The 13,131-nt window shown below is 43.6% G+C and overlaps 1 protein-coding gene across 1 annotated transcript in view; it reads left to right on the top strand.

The window, feature by feature from the left end:
- The first annotated feature begins 4,904 nt into the window (after positions 1–4,904).
- LOC141107915 (uncharacterized) overlaps positions 4,905–13,131 on the top strand; it is a 29,205-nt gene continuing 20,978 nt past the window's right edge. Inside the window, exons 1-2 of the mRNA XM_073598973.1 lie at positions 4,905–5,081; positions 12,189–12,290. Coding sequence (XP_073455074.1) covers positions 5,024–5,081; positions 12,189–12,290 — 160 coding nt within the window. The 5' untranslated portion in view covers positions 4,905–5,023. The remainder of the gene's footprint in view (positions 5,082–12,188; positions 12,291–13,131) is intronic.

A 13,131-nucleotide genomic window follows, 5' to 3' on the forward strand; every position in this document is an offset into this window, starting at 1 on the left:
ACGGAGCCGCGGCCAAACATACCCCATACACACACCAATCACCACAGCAGATTCCTACTATATTGGGCAATATCGTGTGGAATAAGTCCTTAGCCAATCCAGATACTGGTAGTAAGGCGGTATGAGGGTAGGGGTGGATGATTGAATGGTTATAACTTAGGAGCTGATTAAACACATCATGAAAATAATGGCAGTCCAGGAACCAGACCCATATCACAGGTGTAGCAGCAACAGTGACCGGCAGTAATTGCTGAAGGTAGTTATGGACACAGGACATACAAGTAAAGCAGCTAAATTGGAGAAAGCAGCAGGGGGAGCAATAGCAGCACAGGCTATACAATGGGTGTAAACTGAAGTAATACTTCTCTCACCAAGTCGATGGCTCAGCAACTCCTGAGATCGTAGGCTCTACCCCCAGATGATAGCTGTAGGTGTCAGTCCAACAAACACTTGCCGTCAGGTAAAGGATGTCCCGCTGTGTCAGCGCCTTCAGTTAAATGTTGTAGACCGGCCGTCAGCTGTTGGTTCCTGGTCAAGTATTCAAACACCCAAAGCGCGCGGCTCCGAAGTGACGTGCTGGCGTCACGTGCTGACGCGTTTCACCAGCCAATCACCGCTGGTTTCCTCAGAGCCCTAACTGTATACTGCCCTAAAAACTGCTGACCCCATCTTCTGCCCTGCTGCCCCCCTGTATACTGCCCTGCTAAACTCCCATCCTCTGCCTCCCTAAAAATGTTTACTGCACCCCCACATCAGACAGGCTGGATCCTGCCCTGATTTGTGCTTGGGGGGTTGTGCTAGAAGGGAGGAGGATTTGTGCTAGAAGGGAGGGGGTGGGGCTAGTGGGGGGCATTTGAGATAAAAGAGGGGGTAATATTTGTACTGGGAGGAATAATGGGGGGAGAATTTCTGCAAGAAAGGGAAGAGGATTAGCACTGGGGGGTGGGGATTTTGCTGGAAGGAGGGTTTTGGGGAGGATTTGTGATGGGAGGGGGTGATGAAGGGGAAGATTTGTACTAGGTGGTGAATTTGGGGGGATAAAATTCCTGCTGGGAATAGGGATTTTAGTGAGGGGGGGATTTGTGTTAGAAGGGGGAGAGGATTCCTGTTGGGAGGGGAGATTGAGGTGAACCTGTAGAATAGTGCTCAGGGGCGGCGCATCCATTAAGGGCACACGGGCGCCACCCCCCCTATTCATCACAGCCTCTCTTATGAAAGGGGCCGGACGCATGGATTCCAATGTTTTTTTGAAGCACTGATTAGAGCCAAGGGCTCAAATAGGCTTCAATATAAGGTGGGTTTGGGTCACAGAGAGTGTGCTCCGATCCCACCCAGGTGTGTTACAACAGCGAATGAATATTCGCTGTTGTAACACTGATCCTCCTCCCAGCAATTGCGAAGCAGGTTTTGACACTGGTCATCCAATTGGCTGAACCTCCTAGGCGATCCTATTGGACGCCTAGGAGGAGGAGGGGAGGAGCTGAAAGCTGCCATGGAGGAGAGGACCGGAGCTCGCTGCACCACGCTGCCTGCCACCCGCCACCCGCCACCCGCTGCCACCAATGGGGTAAGTGCCAGACCGACCGGCAAACAGCAGGGGGGGTGGTTGGATTGCCGCTCAGAGGGGTTTGTTTGCAGCCCCCCCCCAAGAAAAAACAGCCGCCACTGGTAGTGCTGGCTTTTTTTTTTGGAGGGAGGAGTGGTGATTTTTGCTGAAAGGGTGAAGTGGGGGAGAGCATTGCTTGCAGAAGAAATTTGCAGACCCCTACACTGTGTATTACCCACCCCTGACTCTTACACTCTTTTCGTTTTGTACCCCTGATCCCTACTATGCAATACACCTCCTGTGTGGAAATTTGTGCTAGGAGGGGGGGATAATATTTGTTTTGGAAGAATGATTGGGGGGCAAAGAGGATTTGTGCAGAAAAGGGAAGTGGATTTGCGCTTGGGGGCAGGGGTGTACAGGGAGAAGGGGCTGAAGAGGAGGAGAATTTGGGTGGGATAGGATTTGTGCTGGGAAGGAGGACTAGGGGAGATTTATGCTGGGAGGGGGATTTGTTCTAGAAGGGAGAGAGGATTTCTATTGGGAGGGGGGGTTGAGGGGAGCCTGCAGATTAGTGCTGGATTTTTGTTTAGGGAGGAGTAGTGATTTTTGCTGTAAAGTGGGTGAGATTATTGCTTGTGGGGGAATTTTGCACACTCCAGACCCCTACACTGTGTGTCACACACCCCTTACTCCTACACTCTTTGTGTGTTGAACTCCTGACCCCTGCATTCTGTGCATTATGTATTCCTGACCCCTACTCAATGTATGTTTTGTACTCCTAAATCCAGAACTGACTGCAGCATTAGTGCATTACATACAACTAAACCTTTGAACCTCACACATTGCACACCCCAGTTCCCTACACTCTGCATTATGCAATCCTAAATCTGGCACCGACTCAGCACTATATACTCCTGACCCCTGATATTTGCCTTACAGATTCATGCACTATGTACACGATATTGTACATGACATAAATCTGACTAAAGTGTCTTTCTCAAGCGTCCCTCAAGTTCTAAAATTCAGAGGTTTGCAAAAGCTCTTTGACGCAGGTCTTTTTTTTACTGACCGAAGCGTTCACACTCTCTGCACCCCTCCCTCTCCGCTTCATCTCTTACACATTTCTGTTCATTTATTTTTGATAAGAGTTGAACTGTGGGCAGCCTTTAAAAAAAAAAAACCTTTTGTGTGCCCATGCTTTAAATGCTTACTTAGTCTGGAGGGTTGGGGGGTTTAAAGCGGAAGGGCACTTAAAGCCAAACTCCAGCTCCTGAGGTACCAATCAAATTGCTCAGTGGGTGGCCCTACTGATCCCCTCCAGCCCAACATCCTTTCATTGAAAAATCAAAGGAGCTGGGTGGAAAATTGTCAGCTGAACAGCAGCTGCAGCCAATCAGATGCAGCCACTGTTTGGGGATTTTGACAGCCAAAGGAGCCAGCTGTTAAAATACATTAGCTGTGGCTATATATTCTTCTTTTTGCACTATATAGTATAGATGGAAGAATTAGCTAGTTTTCATTTGTTCAGCCTGCAAGGTGAGTGATAAACCCAGTCTATGGCCACAGGACTTCACCCCCATTATAACAGGTAGTAAACCTATTTATAAGCTATTATCTGATACCAAAAGCTCAACTTACAAAGCATTAACAAAAGGTTAAGTTTAATTTTTTTTTTTAGCCATGTGACTGTAACTTTTAAATAACATTAAACTCAACTGAAACTCACTTTTTAAAAATCAATGTACAAATAAGTGTACTTACCTTTGCTATGTTAGCTTTGTAAACTGATTGTAAGATACTCAACAGAAAAAATCAAGGACCAACTGAGATGTAATATCTCTGTCGTTTACAAGAAGTCTGTACCTGGCTATAGACAGTTCAGTAAAGACCAGCCGCGATTAAATCCATCTATGTGCAGGCTGAATGTACCCAAGTCGATTCATCAAACGACTTGGGTACAACCAGCATGCCGGATTTTTACATGCGATTATTGTCAACAGCTAGAGCCACTAGCAATAATCACTGTGTTCTCCCAGGAGGGAGGGCTTCCTGCGCTGACTGTGTTGATGGGGGAGTCAAGCAATATGCATCATATATGGCCGGCTTTAGACAGGATTTCTGAGAATGTTGATGCCTTTTCTCACTAGTTGTCTCAGTTCTTATTCCAGAAGTCTGCACAGAGCCTGGCATCTCCTTCAAAGGGAGTTTAAGGGAGAAATCCAGCCTAAGCTTGTTTGGCTGGGCTTCTCCTATGGGTCACAGGAGTGCAAATTATTTTGCACTCCTGTGACCCATTTTCAGTAGAGAGCGCACTGAACTCAGCTCTCTGCTGACATCACAGGAATCAGTCCAGGCACTGCGTCATCCCGACAATGGGAGTCTGGATCTGTCAGGTGTCTGGACTGATGCCCGTCTCAGGCTCTCAGCAGCTCGCCCCTCCACAGCTCAGCGCTCCAGTGAGCATGGAGGAGCAGAGCGGAGAGTGATGCTGATTGACAGTCAGCAGCTCTCTGCTCGGAGAGCTGAGAGAACCAAGCCATTGGCGACGTTCGATTGCTCGGTTTTCAGTGTAGAGGCACCGGGACCAGATGCAGCATCCACCTAGGTAAGTATGATGGTAGCGAAAAACCCCAAACCCATACTTCTCTTTTAATGTTTGCAGATTCTTGTATGTCTAAGGTAGCAAGGACTGCAGGTTTTCTTATTAGAACTTTTGGGTTGATTTACTAAAACTGGAGAGTGCAAAATCTGGTGCAGGTGTGCATGGTAACCAATTAGCTTCTAACTTCAGCTTGTTCAATTGAGCTTTGACAAAAAAACTGGAAGCTGATTGGTTTCTATGCAGAGCTGCATCAGTTTTTGCACTCTCTAGTTTTTTTAAATCAACCCCTGTGTGTTGATGGGCTTTTGCTTGCTTCAAGCAAGTTCTGCATTCCCATATAAGTCTATAGTGGTGCAAAACTAGCTTGAAGCAGGTCAAATGCAGGTCAGGAGGTCAACTCAAGTTGCATCTGTTGAATTCTGAATGATTTCTGAAGCGTCTTAAACTCATGTCAAGTTGATGCATCAGCCTGAAACTCTTCAAAAGGCCCTAAGTTTGATTATGTAATTATAGTCCAGACAGACCCTTCCACTTAGCGGTTACTTTCATAAAGTGCTTTTAAGGTCAACATCACCAGACTTAGTAAAGAAAGCGAGGCTCTGCAGTTAAAATCACTATGCATACATTTCTATCTTCAGACTGTTTGCCATTGTGGGAATTCCAATTTACACATCTCACACATTGCAAGAGCATCCAAAATTAAAATCTATGCAGGCACACCCATTCATCACCCTCAGTGTATTTAAGGTGAGGTTGGGTAGCACCTCCCATCTATCTGTTGCAATATAGCTGGGAAAATATATTGGAAAGTGGGAAGCAAAAGAGAGACAACATTTGGACCGAGGAAGAACACAAGGCACAAGCTGATCTCCGAAATGAGGAAAGAAAACCTAATCCTGTTTTTCCTTGTCGCCTTACTACAATGCTATATTGGTAAGGATATCTGTAGGGTAAGAGGATGACTGGTACTGCTGCTATCTGTGGTGTGTCTCTGTTCTATAAAATGTAACATAGGGCTGAATTGAACACATGTCTAGGACAGAAAATCTTGGGGGATCATTATGTTGGTTTACTGTGGCTGTAATAAATGTTTTTTTTTCTGTTTATTGGCATTACTATAGCAAAGCGGAGAGTGTTCTGTACAATCTGAACCCACAATTCTTTCCAATGCATTGCCACCTTTGATGGCTATATAAGACTATGTGGTAAAAACAGGTCATCCATACTCCCACCAGTGACTACTGGAGAAAATTTGGATTGCAATACGACATATACCTTTTCAGCAGACACTCATCTTCAAAATAAATCTCTAATGAATTGTCAGTAGACTGGTTACCTGTGGTTTAAAGTGAAATCAGAACTCCTGATCTGCATACCTGTGTCAGGTCAGTGAATCAGAAACCATTGAAGCCAATGGATCAGCATGATAGTAACAGCTCAACAGTGGCAATCTTTGCAGTTTTCTCAGTACAGGTTTCCTTAAATCAGACCTTGCACCCAAATTAAAGGCCTGCTTATTCAATATTGCTCCTTTCCCCAATGTAATATTACAGCATTAGAAAAAAAATGGCGGAGAAAAGTAAAAATAAAAAAATTGTACTTTACACTTACTTCTGCAGAGGAGAGCGCAACATCACAATCCTGGTAATGCTAAGTATCCTAAATCTCATGAGAAGATACTTCTAAGCTGTGCAAAATTTGGGATATTCAGCATTCCTAATACCCAATTGTATTGTAATAATTGTATGTTGTTCAAGTGTTTATCCAGCCGAAAACTCTTTTCTTAGTTTTGGATAGGGTGCAGAATTATTAGAACACGTCAGGTTTTTACTGCTTTCTGCTCAAGTCCCGTCCTGCTGAGAATGTTTTTCTAGATAGGAAGTGAGAGGAACTCTCCAACAGCAACACAGAAAGAATAAAAAACGTTTATTTTTTTTTAGTTTATTAGTAGAGTTGGAGAAAGTTAGAACTCCTGTCAGATTTGTAATTCTTTCAGTGTCCTGGTTGCAGAGTTCCCCTTAATTCTTGTCCAGTGAACTCATTGTCAGCAGAATAGGAGGTGAGGGCAAAACTCACTAATGGAGCCCCAAATATCAATTCAAACCCAAATGGGGTTCTGATCCTTCCCTGCTCTATCCAAATCCGAAGAAAGGTTTAGACTTGATACACACTTTAATTAGTGCATGTGATGATAGTATTCCATATATGAAGATTCCAATCGTGTGAACATCTGTTGTGTTATGCACTAGCATGATGTTAGTTTGAGATTGTTGACTACTGAACTGAGCTGTTGAAATACTAATTTGAACTTGCATTTCACGTGGACCTCAACCACTTGTCACATAAACTGTTAATGTTTTCTTATGTTACATCGTATTTATAGAGACCCTGTCAGGTCTCCAAACAAATGTTTCCGGTAAGATAAATAGTAATACATTCACCTCTCCATTTCTTCTACCTCCACTCCATTCTAGGGCTGCAGCCCCTGTCATTCTTTACCTTTTTACCCCAGGGGAACCATTAAAATAATTTTCAGGTATCGGGGGAACCCCTGATAAAACCCATTCATTGGGGGTCACTGGGAACAATGCCCCTTACTTTGGTGGTCAGTGAGAAGAATGCCCTTTTTTACAGTGGTGGTAAGAATGGCCCCCTTACAGAGAGCTATAAAGATTATTGGTGTCATACCACTGGCTCCTCCAAGTGACATTGGCTCAGAACTATGTAGGCACCATCAAACAGGAGGTAAATCAATCACAGCTCCACAGCTCAGGGAATCCCTAGCCACCTCTGGAGGAACCCTGGTTGAGAATGGCTGCTCTAGGCATTCAACACATCTGGTAGTATCAGAGGCCTGTGTCTCTACTACATACTGAGGGAACCACAGCAAGTGGTGGGGGAAACGGGCATCCGACACTCCCAAAAGTGTAAAATGCCATTGAGGCTTGGGGCTTGTTCAAACATGCAAAAAAAACTTGAATGTTGATTAATACACCCATTGGTTTAATATACGTTTTTGTTGCGTTTATAATGCATTAAAAAAAAAAAAAAAGTTTTTTCAGACACCTCCTCTTAATTGGTTTTCTGTTTTATGGATTTTTGTCATCTTACCGTGTTTCCCCCGAAAATAAGATTAGGTCTTATGTTAATCTTGGCTACATAAAATGCTTTAGGGCTTATTTTCAGGGGATGTCATATTTTGTCCCCTGTCTTCTCTCCCCCCTCTCCCTCCCTGTCAGCTCAGAAGTTAGCATCTCTGTAATCCCCAAAATAAACCCTAGTTAAAGTCCTTGTACAATATATAATCCATTTACAGAGCGGATTAAATGAATGTCTAGTGTGTGTCTTTATGTAACATTATTGTAGAAAATACCTTATTTACAGTCCCGCTGGGCACTCACATGACCCACCGGAGCTCTTCTTCCCACTGCAGAGGGAGGGGCCGCTGACGTCAGCTGGGAGGAGAGCTCCGGTGGGTCACATGAGCACCCAGCGGCACTGTAAATAAGGTATTTTCTACAATAATGTTACATAAAGACATACACTGGACATTATATAATCCTTTTACAGCATGGATTACATGATTTTACAAGGACTTTAACTAGGGCTTATTCTCGGGGTAGGGTTTATATTGCAGCCATCCGAGAAAAATCGAGATGGGTCTTATTTTCGGTTAGGTCTTATTTTCGGGGAAACAGGGTAACTAGCAATGCTTTCTAAATTCATCTCAAACATGCTATAAACACCATAGAAGCATTTATGGCATGTTTGCAGAGCATTCATATTGACATCACTGGAAGTGTTTGGAGAATGGTAAAGCCTACCAAACAGCACATCGGGGCAATTTCTGCAATTTTGGCATGCCACAATGCAAACTCATTTGTGTGCACAGCACTGGCCTCCGTATGCAGAATTTTGACAGGTGTTTGTGGGGCTTTAAAAGCGCTCATAAAAATGTCTGCTTTTGAAGCTAGTATAAACTTATCCTTATAGAGATTGCAAAACTGGAATAGGGGGGAGAACCGGGCTGAGAAGTGAGTATAATAACTTCCTCTAACATTTTCATTTGTTTAGACACCTGACTGGGTCTTTTCAAATGTAACAAACTGTCATGATAATATTCCATTGCCAAAGGCAAATAGCCAGAGAAAGCAATTGGAACCTCTATTTACCTCTGTGGGAGTGCCTCTCAGTGTTGCCAACCGTCAGTATTTTTACTGGCAGCCAGTAAAAAACTGGCAAGTTCCTCCTGCCAGTAAATGTCAGTAAAAGTAAAAGGTTGCCAGTAAAAAATATGGCTGTGATGCTCGGCTTGGTCTGGAGCCGGCTGTGACCATCCGAGTGCTTGCTACAGTGTGATCAAGTGGCTCTGGCAGAGGTGGTGCCTGAGCATGTCGTGTGACGTCATAGTGCAATGGACCAAAGCAGACTGGCCAGAGCCTCGTGTGCGGGTCTGCGGTATTGGAGCAAGGCAGGCTGGGACCAGGACCATCAGTGCTGTTCAGACTGGAGTGGACTGGAGGGACCGCTTGGCTTGGACAGAGACTGTCACTGTGACTCAGGAGGGGACGTGTTGTGTCAGTGAGGTCTCATCATCATCTGTGCTACTGCACACTGCTGTCAGTGTCACTGTGAGAGTCAGTTTTATGTGTGTGTGTGTACGCCCATTCTAATTTCTTGCCCTCCTGAGTCCTGTCCCTGAGCTACTAACTTACTATATCAAAAATAAAATAAGAAATATGTTTTTTGCCTTATTATCTACCTTAAATCATATTGCTAATTGCATATTGTATTTGTTTGTAGCCTAAATACTCTAATTTGCACTTAAAAGTGTTGTTTTGTAACTTTTGTAAATGCCAGTGAAAACTTGGCTGTGCCGGTAAATTTTGGGTGTTGTGTCAGTAAATTTCAATCTGGTAGGTTGGCAACACTGGCGTCTCTGTGTACGGTTCATATAGGGTACACTATGTGGAGTTTGTGTCCATCAACGTACTTTATGTGGCTGTCACAATAACTGTTAGCATAAATTATGGTTGTCCCAATAAGTGTTAATATGGGCTGTGGTTGGCTGTCACAATAAAGGCCCATACACACGATAGGACTTTTTGACAATAAACATGCAAATGAGCTGTTTTAAGGCAACATCCTACCATGTGTATGCTCCATCGGACAAACTTTTTCGATTTTCATCAGACAAATGTTGGCTGTGCAAACAGACAAACTTTCCAGCAACAAAAGTCTTTTGGTTCAAAATCCTTTCGTGTGTACACAAGTCCATAGGGCTTTAGTCCAAAGTACAAACACGCATGCTCAGAACCAATGCAAAAGATCAGACAACAATACAGAAGTTGACCAAAGGGTGGCGGTAAAGAGCTGAAAAACCACGTGATTTGGTGAAAGCTGGCTGAAAAAGTCCTGTCGTGTGTATGCTGAATTAGTTTACGGCCGACGCCCTTTGTACAAAAATCCACGGGAAAGTTTGTACAAAGTCCTATCGTGTGTATGGGCCCTAACTGTTAGCATGGTTGTTGCAATAACTGTTAATATGGGCTGTGCTTGGGCTAAATTTGAAGTGGAGCATAGTATAAGGCCCCTTTCACATGGATGGACCGTTCAGGTCCGCTTGTCAGTTTTTTAGGCGGACCTTAACGGACACTCCATAGAGGTCTATAGAGGGACGGATGTCAGTGGTGACATATCCGATGACATCCGACCCGCTCCGATCTGAAAAAGTGTGACGGAGGAAAAACCTACTTTTCCATCCGTCTGCGGATCGGATCGGGTGACGACAGACTTTACGGTCCGTCTTCATCCGATTCCCCATAGGGGAAAGCAGCACTCTGACAGGTTGGTCCCTGCACAGTGTGCAGAGAACGACCTGTCATCTGCCTGCTAGGCGGGGATCGACAGAGCGATCCCCCACTGAGCAGAGTGGGCTCCATACTTGGACACGTCCGTGTGAAGGAGCCCTAATTGATTTAAAAAAAAGACATGTCCATCAAGTTCAACTAAATGAGCATAACCGTGCAGAATCATACCCAGGGATTCTGCTTTTTGGGAATGGGCCTCAGCTGTGACCGATAACAGCTACCCTCATAGGTTCCATCTAAGCTGAATTCGCTGTACGCGGTGCGCGCTAACCCCGCCAATTAAAGGGGACATACAGGTACGCCCATTTGCCACCGCTGCCATAGTGTCCTGACGTATATCGGCGTGCAGTGGTAAGCAAGTGGTTAAAGTGATCACTCACTAAAGTGATCACTCATGACTATCAGCAATGTTTTAAGACTGGATATAATAATTGCACCTAATTTGAAAAGGCATAATGGAGGAATGTATACCATTTACAAGGTGGATGATTATCATTACAGGTATATACAACACTCTCAATTTATGCAGAACTTTACATATATATTATACATTCAGGTCCATAAATATTGGGACATCGACAATTCTAATCTTTTTGGCTCTATGCACCACCACAATGGATTTGAAATGAAAAAAACAAGATGTGATTTAACTGCAGACATTCAGCTTTAATTTGAGGGTATTTACATCCAAATCAGGTGAAGGGTGTAAGAATTACAACAGTTTGTATATGTGCCTCCCACTTTTTAAGGGTCCAAAAGTAATGGGACAGATTAACAATCATCCATCAAACTTTCACTTTTTAATACTTGGTTGCAAATTCTTTGCAGTCAATTACAGCCTGAAGTCTGGAATGCATAGACATCACCAGACGCTGGGTTTCATCCCTGGTGATGCTCTGCCAGGCCTCTACTGCAACTGTCTTCAGTTCCTGCTTGTTTTTGGGGCATTTTCCCTTCAGTTTTGTCTTCAGCAAGTGAAATGCATGCTCAATCGGATTCAGGTCAGGGGATTGACTTGGCTTTTTTAGATGTTGTTTGGCAAACTCTAATCTGGCCTTCCTGTTTTTGAGGCTCACCAATGGTTTACATCTTGTGGTGAACCCTCTGTATTAACTCTGTTGAAGTCTTCTCTTGATTGTTGACTTTGACACACATACACCTACCTCCTGGAGAGTGTTCTTGATCTGGCCAACTGTTGTGAAGGGTGTTTTCTTCACCAGGGAAAGAATTCTTCGGTCATCCACCACAGTTGTTTTCCGTGGTCTTCCAGGTCTTTTGGTGTTGCTGAGCTCACCAGTGCATTCTTTCTTTTTAAGGATGTTCCAAACAGTTGATTTGGCCACACCTAATGTTTTTGCTATCTCTCTGATGGGTTTGTTTTGTTTTTTCAGCCTAATGATGGCTTGCTTCACTGATAGTGACAGCTCTTTGGATCTCATATTGAGAGTTGACAGCAACAGATTCCAAATGCAAATAGCACACTTGAAATGAACTCTGGACCTTTGATCTGCTCCTTGTAAATGGGATAATGAGGGAATAACACACACCTGGCCACGGAACAGCTGAGCAGCCAATTGTCCCATTACTTTTGGTCCCTTAAAAAGTGGGAGGCACATATACAAACTGTTGTAATTCCTACACCGTTCACCTGATTTGGATGTAAATACCCTCAAATTAAAGCTGAAAGTCTGCAGTTAAAGCACATCTTGTTTGTTTCATTTCAAATCCATTGTGGTGGTGTATAGAGACAAAAAGATTAGAATTGTGTCAATGTCCCAATATTTATGGACCTGACTGTACATTCACGTCAGTCCCTGCCCCTCAAGGAGCTTACAATCTGTGGTCACTAACTGACATATAAACACATAGTAGGGCCAATTCAGACAGGCACCATTTAAACTACCAGCATGTTTTTGGAGTGTGGGAGGAAACCAGAGTACCTAGAGGAAACCCACGCAGGCACAGAGAGAACATGCAAACTGCAGGCAGGTAGTGCCATGGTTGAGATTCAAATCTGTGACCTAAGTGCTGCTATGCAGAAGTGCTAACTACTTAGCCACTGTGCTGCAAGGTTTGCAGTAAATCTACATATCAGACAGTACTGTATAATTTCTCCATTTCAGCTATAAAAAGGACCTGTTGTAAATGCTACTGTTGTTTTATTTTGCAGGTAATGCGATCAAGTGTTATTCCTGCAGTGGAAGTTGCATAGAACCTTCCACAATTGAATGTGGTGCTGATCAGCAGTGCATGACAGTGGAACAGCGCGTTGGTAAGTTTTCCTGATTTTAAAGTTCTTTGGGCCATTCAGACCATCTTCACCTGGGTCAGACAGGCACTGTAAATCCAGGCAAAATACAATACTAAATAGGTTAAGTGAAAACATGGGCAACAGCTTTTTTACCAGGGCAATTTGTACAAATTTTCACACACATGTTATAATCTGCATTTTTGCTAGAAATTACTGTAAACCCCTCAACAATGATATATTTTCTGAAGGCAGAGAGGCCCTGGAGAATAAAATGGTGGCAGTTGGAATTTTTCTATGCTGTACAATGTTTGTGCACCTATTTTCAGGAAAACAACACTAAAATGAATTTTGGTGCCAACAAAAAACAATAGGTGAGGTTGCATCGGGTAAATAGTTACTAAACATGTGAAGCCTTAAAATTATGCTTCTCTGTTAAAAATGCAAAAAATGATGGTACCCAAAATTCTCCATAGGTGAAGCTTTAAAAAGCATTTACAGGCCTCAGGGTATATAGCTCAGCATTACAGATCAGGGTATATAGCTCAACATTGCAGATCAGGGTATATATCTCAGCCTCACAGATCAGGGTATATAGCTCAGCATTACAGATCAGGGTATATATCTCAGCCTCACAAATCTGGGTATATAGCTCAGCTCCACAGATCATGGTATATAGCTCAGCTCCACAGATCATGGTATATAGCTCAGCTCCACAGATCATGGTATATAGCTCAGCTCCACAGATCATGGTATATAACTCAGCCTCACAGATCATGGTATACAGCTCAGCCTATAGAACTTTCAAACACAAAGTCAAGAGTCTGAACTAAATAAAGGTAGTCACAAATGTCTAAATAAGCAG

The sequence above is a fragment of the Aquarana catesbeiana genome, linkage group LG09, assembly GCF_042186555.1.
Source record: "Aquarana catesbeiana isolate 2022-GZ linkage group LG09, ASM4218655v1, whole genome shotgun sequence".
Lineage (NCBI taxonomy): Eukaryota > Metazoa > Chordata > Amphibia > Anura > Ranidae > Aquarana > Aquarana catesbeiana.